This window comes from Schistocerca piceifrons, chromosome 5 (assembly GCF_021461385.2).
Source record: "Schistocerca piceifrons isolate TAMUIC-IGC-003096 chromosome 5, iqSchPice1.1, whole genome shotgun sequence".
Taxonomy (NCBI): Eukaryota; Metazoa; Arthropoda; class Insecta; order Orthoptera; family Acrididae; genus Schistocerca; species Schistocerca piceifrons.
Window position 1 is genome coordinate 609,696,748 of NC_060142.1, and position 27,559 is coordinate 609,724,306.

Genomic DNA, 27,559 nt, shown 5'->3' on the forward strand with positions numbered 1-27,559 from the left:
GACTTTCTTTAGGATAACGACATCGCTCGACTCGAGTGGCCAGCACGTTCTCCAGACATGAAGCCTATCGATCACGCCTGAGACACTAAAAAGGGCTGTTTATGGACGACGTGACCTGACAACCACTCTGAGTGATCTATGCCGAATCGCAGTTGAGGAGTGGGACAATCTGGACAAACAGTTCCTTGATGAACTTGAGGATAGTACACCACGACGAATACAGGCATGGATCAATGCAAGAGAACGTGCTACTGAGTATTAGATGTACCGGTGTGTACAGCAGTCTGGACCGCCACCTCTGAAGGTCTCGCTGTATGGTGATACAACATTCAATGAGTGGTTTTCATGAGCATTTTAAAGGGCGGAAATGATGTTTATGTTGATCTGTAAACTTTCTGTACAGGTTCCGGAACTTTCGGAACCGAGGTGGTGCGAAACTTTTTTTTGATGTGCGTATATCCATAACAAGTCGTTCATTCTTCTATTAGCCATTACGTGGTTCACTATGTGACAGTGCGTAACTGTATCCAATTACCTCCAGCAGTGAAATTTATAGGCGTCAAACTTGATCGCATTTACTATCATCAGTCACACATGGATGGGTAAGAAGCGTACGGGTTCTCATGATCCTTGCTTCCTACGAACTTCGGCAGGTCAGTAGATACTGTAACTTGGCAAAGTGAGGTGAGTGTCTAGTTCTAAGGTTAACTACGTGGTGGTTTGTATTCTCGTGTCAAAGGAAAATGCGTTTTCGAGTAGTCAATTTAGATGCCTATTTTCACATTTGTAAAACTACATTAATTCTGTCTTGTGACAGGATAAAATTACGAAAAAGACGTCACAATACACATAAAAAACGCATGCAAACACATGAACACATAGACACAATCACAAAAGTAGTGATTAATTTGAGATAATTGTAGCATTACAAGGACGACAAGTGACTGGCATATCGACAGATCTTGTACTGACCCTCGACGTCATTCTCGTTCGAACCTGCAATATGAGTTTACTGAAACACTAGCAGATCTTGGGTTTCAGACTTACAAGAAACTCTATCATTGAGGTAGTGTAACACTCTTCACGGTCCACTGTACATTAATCTACAGTGAAAGCCCCGATTTACGAAAATCTGCTTTGCTGAAGCTAACTCTCAGTTGGAAAAAGGTGTTGTTGCCAGGGACTGTTGCTGAGTATAGCAACAGCTGACTGACGGACCACAGCGCAACACACCATTCGCCAGCTTAATGTTAGAAAGCAATTGCCAGTGAGAAAATCTCACATCCAGACCCACCATACCTCTTCATTGTGTGGTTGACAAGCCCCGCACGTGTACCTTTGCTCTCCACACGTTACAGGGCTCAGAAATTAAAATGGGTGGAACAACACTAACATTGTTATTTCAAAGTATGATTACAGTATCACAGTACAACCTGTTATATTCCTATTGCTTGAAACTTATCTTACGTTTGCTTGTGTAAGAGACGTGGTAGAGGTCAGTGGGGGAGAGAAATTCTATCCTTCCTAATAGGCGAACGATCATCTTCATGTATAACTGGGGGAGTTTCGTAGTTTAGGCGTGTCTCCATTGAACTTACATTTGTCATAATTTTGATAGCTGAAGCTTTGTTAATATTCGTTAATTTATACCAGTTCTCAGCTACGCCAAATTTAGAGAACTTATTTCACACGATCACATTTATAATTTATTTAATTCCATGTTCCCTTTAAATTATCAATTTTCTGCCTTCTTTTCTTGAATTTCTAGTTATCTACATCTACGCCATACTCCATAAACTACCAATAGTGTGTGGCAGAGGGTACTTTCGGTACCACTATCTTAACCCTCCAACCCTGTTCCACTCGCGAATAGCGCGTGGGAAAAATGATTGTTGGTAAGCCTCTGTATTGGCTCTAATTTCTCGGATTTTCTCCTCGTGGACAAGATGTATGTGGGGGGAAGTAACGTGTTGCCCGAATCCTCTTGAAAAGTGCTGCCCAGAAATTTCAATAGTAAATCTCTTCGTGATGCACAACGCCTCTCTTGTAACGTCTGCCAACTATACGATCCCGTGACGAAACGCGCCGCTCTTACTTGGATCTTCTTTCTCTCCTCTATCAGTCCCATCTGATAGGGATGCCAGATACATGAACAATACTCAAGAATTTGGCGAACAAGCGCCTTATAAGGCACTTCTTTCGTGGATGAGTTAGGTTTCCTTAAGATTCTTCCTATGAATCTGAGTCTCATGCCTGCTTTTCCTTCTGTCTGTTTTACGTGGTCATTCCACTTAATACGACTCTGAATAGTTACGCCTGGATATTTTACGGCAGACAGTGTCTCCAGCTATTTATCATCAGTAGTGTAGCTGTACATTGGTGGATTTCGTTTCCTATGTATGCGCAATATGTTACATTTATTTACGTTGAGGGTCAACTGTCAGAGTCTGCACCATTCAACAATTCTCTACAGGTCGTTCTGCAAATTCTTGCTACCTTCTGGTGTTGCTACTTTGGTATAGACAACGGCATCATCTGTGAATAGCCTTAAAGAGCATCCGACGCTTTCTACTAGTTCATTTATAAATATTGTAAACAGCAACGGCCCTATCACACTTTCCTGTGGTACTCCGGATATTACCATTACATCTGTCGATTTTGTTCCATTAAGACGGACGTGTTGAGTTAGTTATGCTCAGGTTCAAAGAAATCCTTATACCTTTGCCAATTTCTGCTAACCCTTTAACAGTCCAAATGATATCTCTATGATACCTTCAGACTTTTACTACCATATTTCCATAGTAGCATGATTCCATTACGTTTATGTTTGCTAGGGTTTATGAATAAAAACTTAAAAAAATAAAGGCTATCTCTGTAACTTCATAAACCTCTCCCTTTCTCGTCCGATTGCGAGTAGCCCACATTTCACATTATTTATGGCTACATATACTTCCATAAGTGTCATTCCAATTTCCAAGTACTTTCAGTTTCGTATCATCTATGTCACGAATTCGTTAATTTCTTCCATTGTTTTCTCTGTATTGTAACCATTAGTAGATATCACGAGCAGGTTAACTTGAATGTTACTTGTTACCATTGGCTTTCGATAACAGAATGAGATTTTCAATCTGCAGCGCAGTGTGCGCTGATCTGAAGTTCCTATCTCATTAAAACTGTGTGCCAAACCGAGACTCGAACTGGGGATCGGGTCGAGTCTCGAGTTCAAGTCTCCATCCGGCACACAGTTTTCATCCACTAGGAAATTTCTATGTTTCCAATGTCTGCTTATTTCACTCTGTGCGTCTGGACCCCAAGCCAAGTTCTGATCTGTCCGTTTTCCCAATTGCGATGTCATCGCTTCCCTGGCTATTGATGTACATCGTGGTCGGGTTGAGGAAATATTTTCGTTGCCGATGTAGTATTTGCAGGATGATCTGTTAACTTGTGCAAGCTCCAATTACATGTTTGCCCTAGCACAAGGAAGCATGGAAGGGATTTTTAGGAAGGTTTACGAGTAAACATTACCTATTCTGTTAGTTTACTGCCAGTTTGCAGGTATATTTTGAAATTAGTGCTTCTCCAGTCATTTCTTTGTAACCGCTAAGTCTGACAATCACTAGATGCAATAATTTAGCCCAAATACGTCATGTTTTCACTTCCTTTCACACGTTTCCCAGTTTCACGCTGATTATTCTTACAGAGAGATCCTGACCCTGAAGCTTGGAGTAGACGCAACGGTCACAGTGGAGGTAATTGCGCGTTGATGAGAGATTACCCCCTGCTCATGATGATTATGAAAGAGTGACAGAGGATGAAGCCCTGAAGTTAATGTTAATGACAGAAATTTACATAGTTTTAGCGAAGCCTGGGAGACGAGCACACTCTAGTAGGGAGACATGCAATCGCAAGACGATACTGGTTTCGGAAGCAAAGTAGTGAAAATGTTGTTTTAGAACTCGTCCGCATTCAGTTCGGAACAGTACTTCTTGTCACTGTCGCGGTTTGTTGTGGATCGCACTCACCCTCGATGACGTGCACGGTGATGCTGGCGGCCCTCGCGTTGGAGGGCGCGCACGTGTAGTTGCCGGAGTCCGTGCGCTCCGCCCTCGGGATGAGCAGCTGGCTGCCGCCGCGCCCCTTGCTCACAGCCACGCCGCGGTCCTCGTCGAAGTTGATCATGCGGTCGTCGTGGTACCAGAAGACGAACTCGGGCGCCTCCGTGGACCGCCTCAGCTTGCATATCAGCCGCAGCTCGCTGCCGCTGCGCAGGTGCAGGTCCGGGGCTCCGGCGATCTCTGCCACCGCCTCTGTATTTTCGTACAGAAACGATGTTGTTGTAAGAAGCGTAATGTTGCACCTCCAGAAGAACAACTATTGTAATATCTGAGCATTAAAGGTTCTAAGACACTACAACATCAACTCTTACTACCGTCCGGAAGGGACAAATTTTCCACTTTTTCTAATGATTAGACATAAGGTAATACACAAATCAGATTTATCTTATACTGAGATACGTCCAATTTCAGACCACTACGACTTGTTATGGTCATGAACTCATCACAATCACTTCATTTACATGTTGGATCCACTTGTGGCACGCATTGCCAAATAGTACATATAAGGTCTACCTATGAAACCAGCGTAATTAGAGTTGAGAAACTGCCTTGTTATGACTTCACGGGAGGCGGAACTAGTGTCGAGAAATTATCATGAATAGCGTGGCAAGATCACAGATAATTGTAAGAGCGAGGTAAGCCATTGAAAATGCGTAATGCTGGTATATTATTAACCGGTATAGCTGCCAGAATGTTGAATGCAAGTACGCAAACGTCTAATCTAGGTGCCGGATGTCACATTGTAGGATGGAGTTCCATGTCTGTTGCCCTTGATCGGTCAATACAGGGACGATTAGCGCTGTCTGTGGATGACACTGGAGTTGTCATCAGATGGCGTCCCACAAGTGCTCGATTGGAGACCAAGGCCACACGTCGACACTCTTTAGAGTATGTTGGGTTATAACAGTGCTATGTGGACAATATTCTCTTGTAAAACACTCCCAGGCATGCAATTCATGAAAGAGAGCACAAACAGATAAATGGTTCAAATGGCTCTGAGCACTATGGGACTTAACTTCTGAGGTCATCAGTCCCCTAGAACTTAGAACTACTTAAACGTAAGTAACCTGAGGACATCACACACATCCATGCCCTAGGCAGGATTCGAAACTACGACCGTAATGGTCACGCGATTCCAGACTGTAGCGCCTAGAACCGCTCGGCCATTTCGGCCGGCACAAACAGACAGACATACAAATTTTGCAGTCAAGATGCGTGAGATAACCACCAGAGCGTTCCTTCTATTAAACTGGAACCCAGACCGTAACTCCACTCTTAGGTCCAGTTTGTCTAGCATGGTACAGGTTGGTTGCAGACCCTCAACTGGCCTCTTTGTAACCAACACACTGCCATAAATGGCACTGACTGAGAATCACCTATCATGAGAAAACACAATAGACCTCCGTCCTTTCCTGCAATGACATCGGGCTCGACACCACTTCAGCCGCAAATGGCGGTGACTGGGGATCAGTGGAATGCACGCTACAGGGCTTCTGGCTCGGAACTGTCCTTAAAGCAACCGATCTGTAAAGGTTCGTTGTGTCACTGTGATGCCGACTACTATTCAAATTGCTGCAGCAAATGCAATACGACGCAGAACACGATTGTCTACCCTCTCGGTAGTGCTACGAGGCTGGCCGGAGCCCGGCTTCTTGCGACTGTACAGTCTCTTGACTACTGCTGCCAGCAATAATGGACAATGGTTGCAGTGCTGACAAGTTTGGGTTGGGTTGTTTGGGCTGGCCGGAGCCCGGCTTCTTGAGACTGTACAGTCTCTTGACTACTGCTGCCAGCAATAATGGACAATGGTTGCAGTGCTGGCAAGTTTGGGTTGGGTTGTTTGGGGGAAGGGACCAAACAGGAAGGTCATTGGTCCTATCGGATTAGGGAAGGATGGGGGAAGGAAGTCGGCCGTGCCCTTTCAAAGGATCCATCCCAGCATTTGCCTAGAGCGATTTAGGGAAATCACGGAAAACCTAAATCTGGATTGCCAAACATGGGTTACAACCGTCGTCCTCCCGAATGCAAGTCTAGTGTGCTACCACTGCGCCACCTCGCTCTGTCCCTGACAAATCTTTCGGCAGCATCGCACAAGGAAAAACCGGCTTCTCGTATCCCTATTAACAAGACCTCGTTAAAACTTAGTGAGGTGTCGATGATAGCGTATTTGTCGCCTTAAAGGCATTCTTGACTAACATCAACTCACCATGTCCACTCTTAATGGTATATAATGCTCACGGCCGTTGCAATGCGTGCATTTAAAGCAAATCTGATTTGCACCTTCATAGTGGCTATACTAACACGGCTCTTATGCGACTGGCTTGATATCTGAATAGACATCATCTTTCACATGTATAACATGCCTACTAACATCGTTTACGTTGCAAAATTCGTTATTGGTACAGCTATTTCTTCCATCAGTGCATGTACAGATTGAGGGATTCACCAATAGAGAATATATCGAAGGAGCAGATGAAAGGTAAGTGGTCAGCGCTTGGGGCAAAGATCAACACTTATCATACATCATGAGCTCAGTTACTTAAGGCTTGCTCAACACAAATTTACCTAAAGTGGACTGTACGATGCTCTTGAACTTTTACCATTGATGCTCAACATTGTCTGAACCATTTACCTAATACTGACTGCTATAAATGGAATGAACTAACAAGACATTCAAACTCTGCATGACTACTCCAATAATTACTCAAAGAATGATTGGAAACTCTTGGAAACGAGTGGCAGAGGTAAAATATATATTGGTCCATAAATATCTCGTAACACATGACCTACACTCATTCGTATTTTTAGCAGTATGATTCCGTTTGCTAACAATCGTCGAAATCTATGAGACGGAACTTATTTCGATTACGCGGCTGTCGCCTTCGGGATATCGCTCCTGATAAAGACGCAGTGTGAACTGCATAGAACGAATCGGTTGGGGCAGCTGAACCATCCTGTATAGGGAACTTACTTCATGTTAAGTACAAACAGAATGTTTTCACTTATTTCGCTTCATTTAACAACAGATAGGTAGGTCACTGCTGTATACCTATCACTTCGCGACAGATTTCCTACACCGACAGCAATGGGAAGCATTTCACCATGGACGCCTCCACTGAACACTACGAAATTGCTAACCTAAAACGCAGGTCTTGGGGATCAAGGCCTTCTACTATTGTAAGAAAATGAAAAGTCTTCAGCAGTCAATATGATTGTATTTATTTTTTAGCTACCAGTTTCGGCGCTTCAATGAGCCATCTTCAGGCCGTAGTTGATGCGTAAGCGGTTGACGTGATCCCTATATTTATTGCATCACTGGCCAACATAACTGGTTACCCAGACTGTCTGTAAACTATGGTGTCAGCACTCCAACAATCAATTCAGGAAACGTTGATAGAGATTTCGTTGTTATACGAGCTTATTTTCTATATTGGCAGTACAGGAAAAGGCCATTCCTACACATGTAACAGTACATAATTGCCACATATGTATAAGAGCATTTAACCTCCATCGTTCAGTGCTTGAGAAAGGCGAAAATCACTGGCATGACTGAGAGTGCAGCGTCGTGATGACAGTTTGCACTAACATTACATTGGTCAGTTTGACGGCCTATTGAAAGTTCTCCGGAAGTGACAGTTCTAGAAATCCACGTATCTCCAGTCCCTGGAATCATGTGCTGGGGAGGTACTGAATATGGCAGTTTATCTTATCCGGAAATTCTTGAAGGGATGCCGAATGTCTACCAGTATGTGCAAAAATGGCTGACCATTAACCCTTCATGACGAGGGTACCAAACGGCACATTCCTGCACGATAATGTACGAGCCGACAATGCAGTTCACACAACAGACCCTCAGAGAAATGTATGGATACTTGGCTGGCTTGTCAGATCCTCAGATTTGTCATTAAAAAAGCATGTCTTGTATGCGATGACACTACGAATACTTCCAGACCAGCCTAGATCCAGTGATCTTTATTGACTGGCAAATCACTTATCTGAGGGATGGTACGAAATTGCTCAAGATGACATTAAAATACACTCTATTTGATGAAAGTCTCGACTACGTTTGATAAGTATCGAACTAGTGTTTCATGGTGTAATATTTTTATATCCTTCAGTGTATAAGCAGCATACGATTTCGACTTATTTCACTATGAAATCACTTGAGTTTCCCTTTTTTATGTACTCTTTTCACATGTCTGAAAAACAGTAAACCAAACAATAAAGTACTTCGACCAATATCGTCCTGTTAGTACTTTTTGTAAGGAATGTAAGAAATCTGAAACGCTACATGACACTAACCTGTGACTTTCAGTTCAACAAATATGCTGGTCGGCGGATGCGTGGAAACTTGGCATTCGTACCAGCCGGCGTCCTGTGGTTGCACGAATTTTATCTGCAAGGCCCAGCTCTGTGAATAATGAAATGTTACGCTATATGTAAAACTGTGATCGTGACAAAAAATCCTTAAGAATACCATCTGACATTAATGCGCAATCTGAAGAAGCAAAACACTGGAATTAAACTACATTTTGTTTGCATATTAATTCTGAGCACCTTAAAACATTTAATAGTGAAACCTCAGTTTTACGAAGACGTCAGTAAACACACTGAATTAACAAGATTTATTTCTGCTTTCTGTTGTTAAAATTAAAGACTGCGGAAGTTCCCTGTAGTTGTAAAGCCTGTTCAGAGTTCTTTGTTAATACAGCTTCGCTGAGATGTCAGACTGAAGTAAAAATACCGTCAATCAGTAAGAGATACGGATATATCATCAGATTCCCTCATAAAACTAATTGATACTTTACAACACTACTAGTATTGTAATTAAATTATTCTCAAAACTACTAGTACTGTTAAAGGGTACCACAAACGACTAAATACGGTGTTTTGAGGCGTGCATATCATCACGTTACACATTTAAAGTTAGAGACGCACGGATCATTATTGACAGCATGCTTGTTGCAAGAACCCCACATGATGTCGAGAAACTTGCGCAGAAGCTCTTCGTAATAAGATTAAGCATTGACTTACAGACTTTTTTTAAGTTGTCTTCTAACTGGTCTGCGGTCCCCACGAATTCCTCCTCTGTGCCAACCTCTTCATGTCAGAACAGCACTTTCAACATACGTCCTCAAATATTAATTGGATACATCGCAATTTCCCTCTACCTCTACGGTTTTTACCTTCTACAGTTCCCTTTAGTACCATAGAAGTTTCTCTCGCATGTCTTAACACATGTTCTATCACCACGTACAGTCTTCTTGACAATGTTTTCCACATGTTCCTTTCCTCGACGATTCTACGGGATCGTCCTCATTCCTTATCTGTTCAACTAATTTGTAATATTCTTTCCACGGTCCATGATTTACTACCACACAGGTCTTTGTTCCAAACGTACATTCTCAGAAATTTCGTACCGAAATTAGTGTTTAATAGTAATAGACTTCTCTTGGCCAGGAAATCATTTTTTGCCTCTGCTAGTCTGCTTATTATGTCCTCCTCTTACGTCCTTCATGGGTAATTTTTTTCAGAGGTAGGAGAATTCCTTATTTTTTTTTTAAATTTGTGATCACCTGTTTTGCTTCTCGACATTCTCGTTATTTCTACCTCTCATTACTTTCCTCTTTCTTCTGTTTACTCTCTACGCATATTCTGTACTAAGCAGACCGCTAATTCCATTCAGTGAATTCAGTCATACTTCTTCCCTTTTACTGAGAGTAGCTATGTCATCAGCAAATCTTATCATTGATATCCATTCACCCTGAATTCTAGTCACACTCTTGAACCTTTCCTTTATTTCCGTCGTTCTTCCTTCGATCTACAGACATTGTGAGGATGATACTTTTCCTAAAGTCTGATAGCGTGTCGCCAGTCTCTACACACCGACCTGAACAGTCGCTTGGTTGCCAATTGCACCAATGATATTATAAATACTGAGACAATGTTAACCACCAATTCTGCTTTATTTTTTCTCAAGTTTTCCAAAACCCTTTTAAATTCTGTCTCTAATATTAGTTCCCCTATCTCTTTCACATCGATTTTAATTTCTTCTTGTGTCACATCATCAGACAATACCTCTCCGTCAGAGCTGCCCTCACACTGTACTCATTTCACCTCTCCTGCTACTGCTCGGGATTTAACAGTGGACTGCATGTTGCACTATTCATATTGCCTACCTTGCTTTGCATTTCACCCAAGATTGTTTTAACTGATATGTACAGTCAACCAGTCCTTCCGTCGATTATTTCTTCTTCGGCTTCTTCACGTATTTTATGCAGTCATTCTCCTTGGCTTTTCCGCACCTTCTAATTATTTCATTCCTAAGTAATTTATATTTCTCGGTTTCTGTATTTACTTGAACATTTTTGTCCTTCTTACATTCCCCGATCAATTGAACTATTTGTTTGTTACCGCAGGTTTCTTAGCAGTTATCTTACGTGTACGAATGTTTCTCTTTCCAAGCCGGCCGTCGTGGCCGTTTGGTTCTAGGCGCTTCAGTCTGGAACCGCTCGACCGCTACGGTCGCTTGTTCGAATGCTGCCTCGGGCATGGATGTGTGTGATGTCCTTAAGTTAGTTAGGTTTAAGTAGTTCTAGGGGACTGATGACCTCAGATGTTAAGTCCCATAGTGCTCAGAGTCATTTTTCTCTTTCCAAGATCTGTGACTGTTCTTTTTACAGACGTCCACACCTCTGGTATATCTTATCGCAATATCGAAATCTTCATTCTGGGACTTTTCCACGTATACCATCTCCGATCGTCATTCTTGAATGGAGTATTCCCCATTACCAGCTGAAATTTATTTCTGAAAATTAGTCTCCCTACTCAATCATTCCAACTACCGAGCACATACTCTCCAAGTAAGCCTTTCTTAAACTCCTTTCTTTGCAGACGCAGTCCACTCTCCAATACGTGCTACATTTTCACCTTCTTTATGCGCTGAATTATCGACTCAGTAACGTCACTCAGATCCTCTCTTCATTTTCTGCTCGCGACATCTGCATGTATACCACTACTATTATTGTCGGAGTAAGTTTTCTGTCGATGCTCATCAGAAAAACCCTACTACTGAACAGCTCACAGTAACTTTTCTCTGCCCTCCTTTCCCATTCATAACGAATCCTACCCCCGTTATTCCATTTTTGCTCCTGTTGACGTCACCCTAGATTGTTTTGGCCAGATATCCTTGTCTTCATACCATTTTACTTCCTTACTACCAGTATAGCTAGACTGGTCTTTTACATCACCCTTTTCTGATTCCCTATCTTCCCTTTCCCGTTCAAACTTCTGCCATTCCATGTTAGCCTTCCGTTCGTTGCTCCATCTTTTTCTCATAATCATCTCCTCGGCAGCTCCCAAAGATCAGAATGTAAGGACTAATCCAGAATCTTTTGTCAATGGAGAGGTTATCATCAGCTTTTTTTTTTTTTTTTTTTTTTTTAATCAGAGGCTATATGTGCTGTGTATACATGCAATGCTTCTTTAACGCAGCAGTTTCCGTTGATCACTCCTCATTGTTGATCTTAGGGGCATTTTTCCATCTCAAGAGCAACAGAAAGCCCTGAACCTCTTTTCCCTCTCCTCCGCCCTATTTGACGAGGCCATTATCATACCAAAGGTGACTTCTAATGGCGGTAGTTATCGGCAGCCACTGCTGTTTATTTTAGCAGTCGTTACGTTCAAAACCAGTATACGTTCGATTATTAGTCAAAGACGCTAACCATAGGCCATGGCTCAATACACTTGAAAAAATGCTGTATAAAACACCGCGGGAAGAAACCTGTGACAAATTACACATTATGCAAACACAGGTGTTCGAATTTGCCGCTGATGGTAAGTCTGTACTTCCAGTTACCGTAGCTTCCTAACTTAGAAGTAATAAAGGATTTCGTCTATGGAATGCTGGAATTATTTCCGTGTAACTAGAGAGAACCAAAATTTGTATAGGTTGATAGAGACTTGAATATAACCAACAAGTATTGTAGAATATTAGGCGTAAGTGGCACCATGGGATGAAGAGGTTAGCATAGGAAAAGAAGTTGTGGCGGGCCACATCATACGGTATGCTGTATGATGAATTCTTAAGAACGGCAAAAACAGTTAAGTATAATGTGTAATTAAATACTCCATCTGTATCGAAGAAGAGTGTACGTGTATATAAACTGTTTGTGTTCCAGAGACTATTTATATTACGATCACGCTTAACGAATTTTAGTTTTCCATACTGCTCATCAGTTTAATGTGTATTGTAACCATTACACAGCGTTTAGTAGTAAATAAAATAAATGAATACGCTCAGAAAGAGAGTACCATTAAACTCTCTGTGACATAACGCCATGTTAGGGTACATTAATTCTGTCTGTTTAATAACGCCTTTCAGAAATTGTCAGGCTACATTAGGTAAAGTGAAAACTATTAACTCTGTCACCTGTATTATGTAGTTTTTCTCTGTAGTCCCTCAACTTAAACAGCCTGTCATATGCAACTGCAGGAGTTGTGAGAGAAACTAGTACACTAGCGTTATTTGATTTCAGTCTCCTAGCTATCATTGAAGTCTTCCACTTACAATAATTGGGGGTTTACGACAAGATTTTTTGTGCAAGAAATCCAGAAGATGACATACAACCGCTCGAAACAGAAAGGCTCACTATAGTACAGTCCAAAAATATGTAACCTTTTTAATCGAAATGCGTTTCTAAAGCATTCGAAACAATAGCGAGTAGTATCATTTCCACTGACAGTGCGGTCTTCCTTATTCCTGCTACATTTATGAAAGCGATACATGCTATGGTAATGGAATACAGGGTGGACATTTACAAAACTGACAAACAGCAGGGACGGATTCCTGACTGTAAGTGGAGGAAAAATGCTCCTGTGAATATGTGTCCGAAAACGCATCGCTGCCATCGTAGATGGTGCTGCCGAGTGACAGTTCTTCAGACCACGTGCCATGTGTTCCTTGTGTGTTACAGGCTGTGACTGACGCCATGCGCTATAAGCAGCACAATGGTCCAGTATTCATGTTGGGAAAAAGCCGAGATGGTGTTTGTGTACGTCCAAGCAGATGGAAACGGTCGAGAAGCAACACGGCCGTACCAAAACAAGTACTCTCGCAGACACCAACAATATCAAACAACATTTAAAGCGCTTTTCGGGAGTTTGTGTGATCATGGGATCTCTCAAACGGACCAGAGTGCAAGGAGGCGTCGGAATGTACGTTCACCAGATGTGGAGAAACAGGTTCTACAGGATATTCAGACTAACCCTAGTAAAAGCTCCAGGGAAGTGGCCCGCCAACATGGTGTGAGACAAAATACGATTATGTACAGGGTGGTCCATTTGAAGTCTCGGATGCGATTATCTCGAAAACTATACATCGGGTAAAAATAGTAGGTAACACAAGTTTGTAAGCTCAAAGTGGGTCATTAAATGATACTACACGTGACCTCCAGCCCCCCCCCCCCCCGCCCCGTTGGGTGGTGGGGAGGGTGGTTAACTTTCAAATCTTAAATGGAAACACCCGTTTTTTATTGCGTATTCGGATTCTCCATAAAAAAGTAAAACTGAGGAAGAGCTCCGATTTATTTAGAATGATCCAAGGAGGACGCATCAGATCGATACAAAATGTGCACCAATTCTTTCTTTACGCCAAATTACGCAAGTGTTTTACAAAATGTATTCTACCCATCACTGTTTTTGAAGGAGGGAGGCGGAATGGTATTAATTTCTCGTTAGGGTACTCTTCACAATTGCATTACTCACCCGACTGTGGCGCTACCCGACTTAACTGCTGTGGTCATCAGTCCCCTAGAACTTAGAACTACTTAAACCTAACTAACCTAAGGACATCACATACATCCATGCCCGAGGCAGGATTAGAACCTGCGACCGTAGCGGTCGTGCGGTTACAGACTGTAGCGCCTTTAACCGCTCGGCCACTCCGGCCGGCTACCGTGGCCAAACTGCGAACAATAGCTCAGTACAAAGGTCAGTGGAATGCTATCAGACGCCACTTCACTTTCAGATTGTGAACTGTAAACATCAACTCCGAAAGTAAATTATTCTTTAGCGTAACATGGCTCACTATGTTGATACGATGTTAATTTTAGGTGAATGCTGTAACAATTACGCTGCAGCTGCACTATTGTACTCAGATCGTTTCCCAAACAGACGACATCCAAGCGAAAACATTATTCGAAATGCACAAAACGAGCTCTAAATCGATACATGCACCGTCCACCTCGTGATAGCGAGTACAAGAAAATGACGCTCATACCCTTAACGTTCTCGCCTGTGTTCAACTCGATCCCGACTGTACGATTCAGAGACAAACTGGAATACTGCAGTGAACTGCTTTGATGATTGTGAAGTCACATAAATTTCATGTGTATCATACCACTATGACACAGGAATTAACGCCGAAAGACGTGCAAATACGCGTGCATTTATGCCATTGGGCCGTGGAAATGATAAGAGGTGACCATGATTTTTTGTAGTTACGGTATATTCACCGATGAAGCCACATTAAAATACAATGGCGAATTAAATCATCACGATTGGTATCGTTGGTCGCCAGTCAAATGGTTGAAATGGCTCTGGGCACTATAGGACTACTTCTGTGGTCATCAGTCTCCTCGAACTTAGAACTTCTTAAACCTAACTAACCTAAGGACATCACACACATCCATGCCCGAGACAGGATTCGAACCTGGGACCGTAGCGGTCGCGCGGTTCCAAACTGTAGCGTCTGAAACCGCTCGGCCACTCCGGCGGGCAGGTCCCCTGTCAATCCACACTGTCACAGACCCGTTGAAAATCTACACAAAAGGTCGTTAATGGTCTGGTGTGGAATTTTAAACGGTTACTTGATAGGACTGTATTTTTTTTTTTTTTTTGACCGAAATGTTAATGGGGAATCATATTTACAACTTCTCCACGACGATCTATTGGAACTAATGGAAGATATTGATTTAGAAACCTGGCAACGAAAGTGGTTCCAACAGGACGGAGCAGCTCCCCATTATGTTAAAAATGTTAGGAACGTTTTAAATTTACGATACCCTGGTCGGTATATAGGACGCGATGGACCTATTTAGTGGCCTCCACGTCCACAAGACCTAACACCTCCTGATTTTTTCTCGTGGGGTTATTTAAAATATATTGATTATGAAAGACAGTCCACAACCCGAAACGATATGGATCAACGCATTCGAAGAGCGTGTGTAGCCATACCACGGGGTGTACTGCTCAAAACCGTGGACAACTTTCGCACACGATTGAATTTATGTATTGAAGCGAATGGCGCTAATTTCATTAATTAAGCACCCCAAATTGTGAGAGCAAGGGGACTCACAGAAATGAAGCACCCCAACTTGTGAGACGCAAAGGGACTCACACTAATGAAGCACCCCAGGGGAACATCATTCTACTACAGAATGTGTGCTGATATGAAACTTCCCGGCAGATTAAAACTGTGTGCCACACCGAGACTCGAACTCGGGACCTTGCCTTTCGCAGGAAAGTGCTCTTCCAATGGAGCTACCCAAGCAAGATTCACGCCTCGTCCTCACAGCTTTATTTCTTCGAGTATCTCGTCTCCTACCTTCCAAACTTTACAGGTTCGCAGGAGAGCTTCTGTAAAATTTGGAAGAAGGGAGACGAGATACTGGCAGAAGTAAAGCTGTGAGGAGGGGGCGTGAATCGAGCTTGTGTAGCTCAGTTGGTAGAGCACTTGCCCGCGAAAGGCAAAGGTCCCGAGTTCCAGTCTCGTTCCGGCACACCGTTTTAATCTGCCAGGAAGGTCCATCATTCTACTACGTCCATGTCTTTGTTCCTGGGTAAGGCTAAGAGTAGGATACTGTACATTTTGTACAAAAATAGCTTAATCTGGCGTAACGAAAGAATTGGTGCACATTTTTTATCGATTTGATGCGTCTTTCTCTGATAATTCTAAATAAATCAGAGTTCTTCCCCAATTTTACTTTTTTTTGATTTCAGCGCTCTCTGTCAATGATTTAAAAAAATGTTTCAGACAAAACTTGATTACTTTTTTATGGAGACTCCAAATCTGCATTAAAAAAATGGGTGTTTCCATTTAAGATTTAAAATTTGCCCCCCGTCCCACTCAAGAGGGCAGGGGCTGGAAGTCACGTGTAGTGTCATTTGATGTCCCCCTTTGATATTACGAACTCCTCTTACCCACTATTTTTACCCAATGGATAATTTTCGAGATATTCTCTCGGAAACTTCAGATGGACCACCCCTGACACCTACAATCCCATGGAGGCCACTTTGAAAATCTTCTGTGATGTGGGTGCGATGCAATCTGTACTGTGTTCTGGGAGTTTTTTGTCGTTGGACGTAGCCCATCCGTTTCCAGACACATGTCCATAGGAGATTTTTCCCTCCATTTCCAGTAAGGAATCCAACCCTGCAGATTGTCTGTTTTATTAATGTTCGCCCGAATCCTTTCTGAGTCTGGAAGAATGCGTAGTGCCGCGTTGATAACATTCAGTACAATGATTCCGTGATTCCAACGATACCAAGTGCTTTAATAGCATCTGCCTTCTGTCTGGACATAACGCATATTGATCTGTAAAGATCGTGGAGTCACTTTCACCTACAAATGGTAAAAGGGAAATTTAGCAATGTCGAATTGGAGGATGCAATTTACTTTCGACACGACTTTTTTCTACATAATAATCTTGATTCCTTTGCTTTGAGTTACACGATTTACCTATTACCAATACTGTAAGTCATTATCAGACTTAAAATAAATTAAAAATTTAACACCAAATTATAATTAAATATAAAAATTTTTTAAAACGCTGAATTAAGGAAAATAAATACCTTACTGAACGTAAATGAAAAAATTACAGAATTATACTAGTAGAAGGAAGCATGAGCATGCTTAGATTACACGTGGGAAAATTACAGTTTTCAATTAAATTTAACAAATTCTAAAACAATTTTTGTTTTTCTTTCTTTAAATATAATCACAATTTCGTAACTTTCAGTATTTCCAAAAATAAAGTTAACGATTACTAAAATCATGCTAATCATTAGTCCAGTGAAACGAAACTAAAACGTTTCCCAACAGATAGCACATATAATTGTAAAAGGCACAGAAAGGAACAGTAAGGAAAAAGATTATCATTAAAGACGTAATTGTGGAAACAGGAATCGCAAGTTGATTGCGAGCTTCTTAATCAATATTACGCTGTCTCGTAATCTTCCAAAAGCTTTCAAAACAACAAAAATCATAGCTACACTGAACCTGGAGAATCTGTGAGTTAATCTGGTAGATGTTGCTCAGTCGCCCTCCCGAGGTGCTGCTACCGGTTTTTAGAATGACTCGCCCTTAAAAGATTAGGTCCAAAAATCTATGATGTTATTCGCATGGAGCAGGCAGCATTCTGACCTAAAAGAAGCAGTACAGACCGAGTACTCAGATTAACAACACTCATAGGAGCTATGTTCCTACGATTACTTGAATCATCAGTGGCTTTTGTTGATCAGATAGCACCCTATGACACAGTTTAGAAACAAGGATTGCTGTAAGAACTCGCAGTTGTTCTACAGTGGCATCCATAATGAGGCTCGTAAACAACATGTTATCTCAGACATAATTCCAAGTGCTCTTCGGCAATCGATTAATCAGACAGAATATACTAAATCCCCAGGGTTCCACATTGGCACCAGTTATCTTCAACTAATGTACATCTCTCTCCCTCAAACAGTGCCAATATAGTTCATTTATGCAGAAAATTTGACTCTGGCGACTTAACGAAGCACTCTTGATGCTGATGAAGAGATATATCCTGCAGATTAACACCGAGTCAAATGAAGACCAAAGTTTCCACCTTTCATATTAACAATCGAATTGCCAATGTAGAGCTAGAAGTCTACAGTAATTGTCCAGTCCTCCACCAACAAGACCTCGCAAAATACCAGTAGCGTGCAGCAAGTAATGAAATACATTTTTTCCTTCTCCAATTTCGGTTAAAATTTGTCGTGGGTGATCGTGGAATAGTCCCTCTTCATCCCGTATGGTTTCATGAAGTTCCCATTGGTGATGGTGCTATACATAGCGTTCAAAATGGCATACGTGACAGGGGTTCTTTACAGCGAAGAGTTTCTTCTGGCAGTAAACCAGACCATTTCACATATTCATAAAACTTTGCCCTGGTAGTGAACAAAAGCACGGCGAGTCGTTGGACGAGACGTCTGTCATCATCGCAACAATGTCGACAAACCTGTCCGATCTCCCGCATGCCGGCTGGCCCCACACAACTGTGACTCCTGAGATGTTGGAACGTGCGGGCAGTCTCATTGGAGGTGACTGACGGATCACATTCAGAGATCTCGCTGCGCAACTGGATGTCTCTGTCGATACTGCTGACACACTCGTCCACCAGATGGTGTACTTAAAGCAGTGTGCCCACTGGGTTCCTCTCCCCCTAACAGACAACCATAAAGGGCAACGAAGGACCTTCAGCACGGAATTCCTCGCATGTTACGAGGCTGATTGTGAAAACTTTTTATCGAGAGCCGTCACATCGTCACAGGCGATGAAACATCGCTTCCAACCATATACAAAACGGCAATCCTTGGGGTGACACCACAGTACCTCTCCTCCGAAGAAAAAGTTCAAAGCCGCACCCTCAGCCAGGAAAGTCCTATCAACGATCTTCTGGAATCTGAAGGTGTAAAACAAAAATGAAAATGAGCGTATGGCATCGTTGGACGGGAGGCCCTTGTTCGGGAAAGTTCAGCCGCCAAGTGCAAGACTTATATCATTTGACGCCACATTGGGCGACTTGCACTCCGGTGATGAGAATAAATGATGATGAGGACAACACAACACCCAGTCCCCGAACGGAGAAAATCTCCAAGCCAGCCGGTAATCGAACCGGGCCCGCTAGCACGGGAGGCAAGGACATTACCACCCAGCTAAGCAAGCGGACTCTGGAGGGGTTATTCTGGTTGATGTCCTCCTTCATGGGGCAACAATTAACTCGGAAGTGTACGGCAGTACCTTCAGGAAATCGAAGTACAGGCTTCAGCAAGTTCGTCGCCTCGAAAGTATGACAACGCAGGTTAATGTAACATTATGTGATTGCTTTATCATTTTAAATCATTCACTAATCGGGCAGTCCCTCGGCAACAGCTACAGTTAGCAAATAATGTTGCGAGAATGTAAAAGGTGTACGACCTGTGACGTAACTTGTTTATTGTCGAAGCGCCGTCAGAGATGCAGTGAGTTATTGACTTTGAAAACCGCGGCGCGAAAAACGGACAGAAGAAGAACACTTTTACACTTCTTTTTTTTTATGTACGAGATATTCTCGATGAACAGTTACTCATTCTTCTCTTGTTTCTTGTAACTTGTGTCGGACGCGCATGTCTTGCCGCCGTATTATTATCGTTAAAAATAATATTGTTTTAGTGTAAAGTAAATGTGTAATACTAAAAGTGACTAGCAGTAGATTTATTGTGCGACGTGTATGTGAAAACGTCAAAGGAATTGTTTTCGTTAAGAGAAGTGCCAGTCAAAATGGCATCCATGTTAAATCTTTCATTGCAGTGTAAGTTCGTCTATTAATTGCCATAAATTCGGAGTTAAATGGAACTGGTGTATGGACTATTTATTTAATATAGAATCTATGTCTCACTCCTTCATGAAGTTATTTAATTTTCTTTATGTTTGTGCCAAATAGAGAGTTCACAGTCACGAATTCTTTCGTCGAGTTCGGACGGAAGTTGCTTGCGGCGAAATATTTTCCCCGCGCCATATTGTACTGGTAAATGCATGATAAACTACGGTCCCTTAGGAAATTCATGTTGAGCTATCCAAAATAATTATATTTTGAATAGGCATTTACTCTCCTCTGCAATGCAACTTCCGACTGATCAGACGATCAAACAAGAAGCAGCCGCACACGGTCGGCGTTCGCAAGTATGTTTCCACCGCTGATTATAGCTATATGTTACAGCACAAAAGTAAACATATTGTTATAATTAGCGACAACGAACAGGGACATTTATAACTGTATGTTTATGTATACACATTACGTAAACATATCGTTATAAGGTTTACACACCCACTAGGAACTCACATAACTTCATTGGTCTGTTCTTCCTCACCCCCCCCCCCTCCCCCCATACACTCCGAATCTGGCACCTTCCCACTAGCATCTGTTTGGGCCAGTGAAGGATCCACTCCAGGAGAAGTAGTACCAGGATAATGCGGAGCTTATTGTTGAAGGGAGACGTTGGCTCCAACGTCGACCACTAGTGTGGTATCATGCGAGCTTCCCAGGGAAGTTGGTCTAATGCCGTCGCTGTGAACGGAATTATGTAGAAAAATATGATATTACCGTCAAAAAGAGTGTGGAGTAATATGGAATATATAAATCCTGAATAAAATCAACATGCTTTTACAAAAAAAAGTGTGTTGCGTTACTTATTGAATACCACTAGCGTTTAGAAGCAACTCTGAACAGAACCTTGCTCCCCGAGGGGAAAAAGAAAACAGCGCAGAAAAACTAACATACAGCATTAAGATCATGTTGTTGTTGTCATGATCTTCAGTCCGAAGACTTGTTTAATGCAGCTGTCCATGCTACTCTATCCTGTGCAAGCCTCTTCATCTCCGAGTAAGTAATGAATCTTACATCTCTCTGAATCTGCATACTGTATTCGTCTCTTGGTCTCCCTCTACGATTTTTACCCCACACGCTTCCCAACGGATCCCTTCTTTCGGTCAAGTTGTACGACGAATTTCTCTTCTCCACAATTCTATTCAGTACCTCCTCATAAGTTATATGATCTACTCATTTAATCTTTATCATTCCTCTGCAGCACCACATTTCAGAGCATTCTATTATCTTCTTATCTAAATATTTATCGCCCACGTTTCACTTCCATACATGACTACACTCCATACAAATACAGTCAGAAAGGACTTCCTTACACTTAAACCTATATTCCACGTTATCAAAATTCTCTTCTTCAGAAACGCTTTCCTTGCCGTTGCTAGTCTACATTTTATATCCTCCCTACTTCGACCATCATCAGTTGTTTTGTTTACCAAATACAAAAATTCATTTCTTACTTTAGGTTGTCTCATTTCCTAATCTAATTCCCTCAGCATCACCTCATGTAATTCGACTACGTTTATTATCCTCATTTAGCTTTTGTTGATAATTATCTTATATACTCCTTTCAAGATACTGACCATTCCGTTCAACTGCTCTTCCAAGTCATTTGCTGTCTCTGCCAGAATTGCAATGTCATTGACAAACCTCGAAGTTTTTATTTCTTCTCCCTGGACTTTAAACGCCAATTCCAAATTTTCATTTTGTTTCCTTTACTGCTTGTTCAATTTTTTTTTTTTTTTCATCAGTCTACTGACTGGTTTGATGCGGCCCGCCATGAATTCCTTTCCTGTGCTAACCTCTTCATCTCAGAGTAGCACTTGCAACCTACGTCCTCAATTATTTGCTTGACGTATTCCAATATCTGTCTTCCTCTACAGGTTTTGCCCTCTACAGCTCCCTCTAGTACCATGGAAGTCACTCCCTCATGTCTTAGCAGATGTCCTATCATCCTGTCCCTTCTCCTTATCAGTGTTTTCCACATATTCCTTTCCTCTCCGATTCTGCGTAGAACCTCCTCATTCCTTACCTTATTAGTCCACCTAATTTTCAACATTCGTCTATAGCACCACATCTCAAATGCTTCAATTCTCTTCTGTTCCGGTTTTCCCACAGTCCATGTTTCACTACCATACAATGCTGTACTCCAGACGTACATCCTCAGAAATTTCTTCCTCAAATTAAGGCCGGTATTTGATATTAGTAGACTTCTCTTGGCCAGAAATGCCTTTTTTGCAATAGCGAGTCTGCTTTTAATGTCCTCCTTGCTCCGTCCGTCATTGGTTATTTTACTGCCTAGGTAGCAGAATTCCTTAACTTCATTGACTTCGTGACCATCAATCCTGATGTTAAGTTTCTCGCTGTTCTCATTTCTACTACTTCTCATTACTTTCGTCTCTCTCCGATTTACTCTCAAACCATACTGTGTACTCATTAGACTGTTCATTCCGTTCAGCAGATCATTTAATTCTTCTTCACTTTCACTCAGGATAGCAATGTCATCAACGAATCGTATCATTTATATCCTTTCACCTTGTATTTTAATTCCACTCCTGAACCTTTCTTTCATTTCAATCATTGCTTCCTCGATGTAAAGATTGAAGAGTAGGGGCGAAAGGATACAGCCTTGTCTTACACCCTTCTTAATACGAGCACTTCATTCTTGATCGTCCACTCTTGTTATTCCCTCTTGGTTGTTGTACATATTGTATATGACCCGTCTCTCCCTATAGCTTACCCCTACTTTTTTCAGAATCTCGAACAGCTTGCACCATTTTATTTTGTCGAACGCTTTTTCCAGGTCGACAAATCCTATGAAAGTGTCTTGATTTTTCTTTATCCTTGCTTCCATTATTAGCCGTAACGTCAGAATTGCCTCTCTCGTCCCTTTACTTTTCCTAAAGCCTAAATGATCGTCACCTAGCGCATTCTCAGTTTTCTTTTCCAGTCTTCTGTATATTATTCTTGTAAGCAGCTTCGATGCATGACCTGTTAAGCTGATTGTGCGGTAATTCTCGCACTTGTCAGTTCTTGCCGTCTTCGGAATTGTGTGGATGATGCTTTTCCGAAAGTCAGATGGTATATCGCCAGACTCATATATTCTACACACCAACATGAATAGTCGTTTTGTTGCCACTTCCCCAAATGATATTACAAATTCTGATGGAATGTTATCTATCCCTTCCGCCTTATTTAACCGTAAGTCCTCCAAAGCTCTTTTAAATTCCGATTCTAATACTGGATCCTCTATCTCTTCTAAATCGACTCCTGTTTCTTCTTCTATCACATCAGACAAATCTTCACACTCATAGAGGCTTTCAATGTATTCTTTCCACCTATCTGCTCTCTCCTGTGCATTTAACAGTGGAATTCCCGTTGCACTCTTAATGTTACCACCGTTGCTTTTAATGTGAACAAAGGTTGTTTTGACTTTCCTGTATGCTGAGTCTGTCCTTCCGACAGTCATATCTTTTTCGATGCCTTCACATTTTTCCTGCAGCCATTTCGTCTTAGCTTCCCTGCATTTCCTTTTTATTTCATTCCTCAGGGACTTGTATTTCTGTATTCCTGATTTTCCCGGAACATGTTTGTACTTCCTCCTTTCATCAATCAACTGAAGTATTTCTTTTGATACCCATGGTTTCTTCGCAGCTACCTTCTTTGTACCTATGATTTGCTTCCCGACTCCTGTGATGGCACTTTTTAGAGATGTCCATTCCTCTTCAACTGTACTGCCTACTGCGCTATTCCTTATTGCTGAATCTATAGCGTTAGAGAACTTCAAATGTATCTCGTCATTCCTTAGTACTTCCGTATCCCACTTCTTTGCGTATTGATTCTTCCTGACTAATGTCTTGAACTTCAGCCTACTCTTCATCACTACTATATTGTGATCTGAGTCTATATCTGCTCCTGGGTACGCCTTACAATCCAGTATCTGAATTCGAAATCTCTGTCTGACCATGATGTAATCTAACTGAAATCTCCCCGTATCTCCCGGGCTTTTCCAAGTATACCTCCTCCTCTTGTGATTCTTAAACAGGGTATTCGCTATTACTAGCTGAAACTTGTTACAGAACTCGAGTAGTCTTTCTCCTCTTTCATTCCTTGTCCCAAGCCCATATTCTCCTGTAACCTTTTCTTCTACTCCTTCCCCTACAACTGCATTCCAGTCGCCCATGACTATTAGATTTTCGTCCCCCTTTACATACTGCATTACCCTTCAATATCCTCATACACTTTCTCTATCTGTTCATCTTCAGCTTGCGACGTCGGCATGTATACTTGAACTATCGTTGTCGGTGTTGGTCTGCTGTCGATTCTGATTAGAACAACCCGGTCACTGAACTGTTCACAGTAACACACCCTCTGCCCTACCTTCCTATTCATAACGAATCCTACACCTGTTATACCATTTTCTGCTGCTGTTGATATTACTCGATACTCATCTGACCAGAAATCCTTGTCTTCCTTCCATTTCACTTCACTGACCCCTACCATTTCTAGATTGAGCCTTTGCATTTCCATTTTCAGATTTTCTAGTTTCCTTACCACGTTCAAGCTTCCGACATTCCACGCCCCCACTCGTAGAACGTTATCCTTTCGTTGATTATTCGATCTTTTTCTCATGGTAGCCTCCCCCTTGGCAGTCCCCTCCCGGAGATCCGAATGGGGGACTATTCCGGAATCTTTTGCCAATGGAGAGATCATCATGATACTTCTTCAATTACAGGCCTCATGTCCTGTGGATACACGTTACGTGTCTTTAATGCAGTGGTTTCCATTGCCTTCTGCATCCTCATGTCGTTGATCACTGCTGATTCTTCCGCCTTTATGGGCAATTTCCCACCCCTAGGACAAGAGAGTGCCCTGAACCTCTATCCGCTCCTCCGCCCTCTTTGACAAGGCCGTTGGCAAAATGAGGCTGACTTCTTACGCCGGAAATCTTCGGCCACCAATGCTGATTATTTATCAAAAGTTAGGCAGTGGCGGGGATCGATCCCGGGACCGATGACGTTTTGATTATGAATCAAAGACGCTACCCTTTTTTTTCTCATTTTGTTCGCTTTTGTTCGGTGCGTCTGCTCGGGGCGGATGTCGTAAGACATCCGTTTAAATTCGTTATTGATAAATTAACTCAGTTTTTTTATTACAGAGGGCAGCTAATCCTCTGACCGAACACGCTGAGCTACCGTGCCGGCTACCCCTAGACCACGGGTTGTTCAATATACAGATTGATTAACATCGGGGATAGGCTGCAAACAAGTCTCACTTCGATCTCAACCATTGCTTCCATTTCACGCCCCTCGACTGTTATAACCGCCATCTGGTTTCTGCACAAATTTTAAATTGTGTTTTGCTCCCTGCATTTTCCCCCAGCCACCTTCAGAATTTGGGGTATTCCAGTCAAAATTGTCGAAAGCTTTCTCTAAGCATACAAATGCCCGAAACGTAGGTTTGCCTTTCCTTAATCTGTCTTCTATGAGAAGTCATAGGGTCAGTATTACCTCGCTTGTTCCTACATTTCTACGGAATTGAAAGTGATCTTCTCCGAGGTCGGGTTCTACGAGATCCTCCATTCTTCTGTAAATGGTTCGTGTTACCAATTTCCATCCGAGACTTATTCAACTGATAGTTCGGTAATTTTCACACTTATCAGCATCTGCTTTGTTTGGAACAGGAATTATTATATTCCTCTTGAAGTCTGAGGGTATATCTCCTGTCTCGTATATCTTACTCACCAGATGGAAGAGTTCTGTCATGGCTGGCTCTCAAAAGGCTATCAGAAGCTCTAACGGATGTTGTCTACTCCCAGGGCCTTATTTGGACTTAGGTTCTTCTGTGCTTTGTCAAATTCTTCACGAAGTACCATATCTCTCTTCTCGTCTTCCTCTGCGTCCTCTTCTATTTCCATAGTATTGCCCTCCAGTGCTTTCCGTTGTATATACCTTCTATATACTCCTTCCACCTTTCTGCTTTCCCTTCTTTGCTTACGACTGGTTTTCTATCTGAGCTCTTGACATTCATATAGGTGGTTCCCTTTTCTGCAGAGGTCTATTTAAATTTCCCGTAGGCAGTATCTATCTTACCCTTAGTAATATATGCTTCTATATCCTTACATTTGTCCTCTAGCCAATCCTGGTTAGCCATTTCGCAGTTTCCGCCAATCTCATTTTTAGACGTTTACATTCCCTTTCTGCTGCTTCATTCATTACATCTTTACTTTTTTTTTTCTTTACCCACGGATTTATTCTAGCCCTCGTCTTTTTACCTACTTTAACCTCTGCTGCCTTCAGTATTTCCACTCTCAAAGCTACCCACTCTTGTCCTGCTGAATCTCTTTCCCCTGTTCTTGTCTATCGTTCCCATACGCTCACCCTGAATCCCCCTGCAACCTTCAGTTTATCCTGTTGCCTAGACCTTAAATTCCTGCCGCTTTGCAGTTCCTCAGTTTTTATCTGCTGATGATTCTTAAGCCAATTGTTAGCTATGGTCAAACTGTTCTCTGTGCAAAATTCCACTAGGAGTCTTCTTTCATTCCTTCTCCCCAGTCCATATTCACCTACTACTTTTCCTTCTCTTTCTTTTCCTACTATCGAATTCCAGTCCTCCATGACTATTTAATTTTCGCCTCTCTTAATTATCTGAATAATTTCTTTTATCTCATCATATATTTCCTCAATCTCCTCATCATCTTCGGAGCTTGTTGGCATGTAAACTTGTACTTCTGTCGCAGGTGTAGGCTTCGTGTCAATCTTGGCTACAATAATGCGTTCACTAAGCTGTTCATAGTAGCTTATCCGCGTTCCTATTTTTTTTTGCTCATTATTAAATCTTCTCCTGCATTACTCCCATATGATTTTGTATTTATAGCCCCCTATTCACCTGACCAGAAGTCTTGTTCCTCCCGCCACCGAACTTCAGTAATTCGCAATATATCTAACTTTAACGTTCCCGTTTCGCTTTTGAAATTTTCTAATCTACCTGCCGGATTAAGGGATCTTACATTCTACTCTCCCATCCATAGAACGCCAGTTTTGTGTCCGCCGATAATGGCATCTTCCTGAGTAGTCCCCGCCCGGAGAACTGATTATGGGACTATTTAACCAAGAGGACGCTGTCATAACTTAACCATACAGTATAGCAGCATGCCTCGGGAAAAAGTTCGTGTATAGTTTCTCATTGATGTCAGCCATTCGCAAGACCGTTTTGGTTGATGTTACAAAGCCAGATCAGGTAATCATCAAGATTGTTGCCCCTCTTCAGGAACCACACGTTTTCTGACCTCTCAACAGATACCCATCCATAGTCGTTGCACCTACGGTACGGCTATTACGGCTATCTGCATCGCTGAGGCACGCAAGTCTAACCACCATTGGCGAGGTCCATGGTTCGTGGTTCATCGTCGTACTAACATACAGTGCTGAATGGTACTTCATGGCGCGCAGGAGATACAAAACACTATAATGTTCTTCCTGAGGACTCGTCTACTCTGCTGCCGATTACCGTACTCTAGTGTGGCCTCTTCACTTGTGAGAAAAGTCGATTTTCGTCGAAACGCAGTAATGAGGAGAATATCCGATTACATCAAATGTCTTCACTGATTACTACCTCTAAGGCACTCTGAGCCACCCAGTCTTCAAACGTAGAATGCCCTTCTCATACAATGTGAAAAATTAATTAAACTTCGCCAGTTCTCAGTCGATTCTAACTTGCCTGCAATCGGAATAAGCTGATTGCAATCCAGGCTGTCACCTTTCGTATTGGTAGAATTGTTAAAAG

General features: G+C 42.1%; 1 protein-coding gene across 1 annotated transcript in view; it reads right to left on the reverse strand.

Moving 5' to 3' along the window:
* Positions 1–27,559, reverse strand: part of LOC124799164 (lachesin-like) — a 61,935-nt gene that overhangs the window by 10,369 nt on the left and 24,007 nt on the right. The window contains exons 4-5 of the mRNA XM_047262703.1: positions 8,418–8,526; positions 4,023–4,307 (exon numbers count right to left, since the gene is read on the reverse strand). Coding sequence (XP_047118659.1) covers positions 4,023–4,307; positions 8,418–8,526 — 394 coding nt within the window. The remainder of the gene's footprint in view (positions 1–4,022; positions 4,308–8,417; positions 8,527–27,559) is intronic.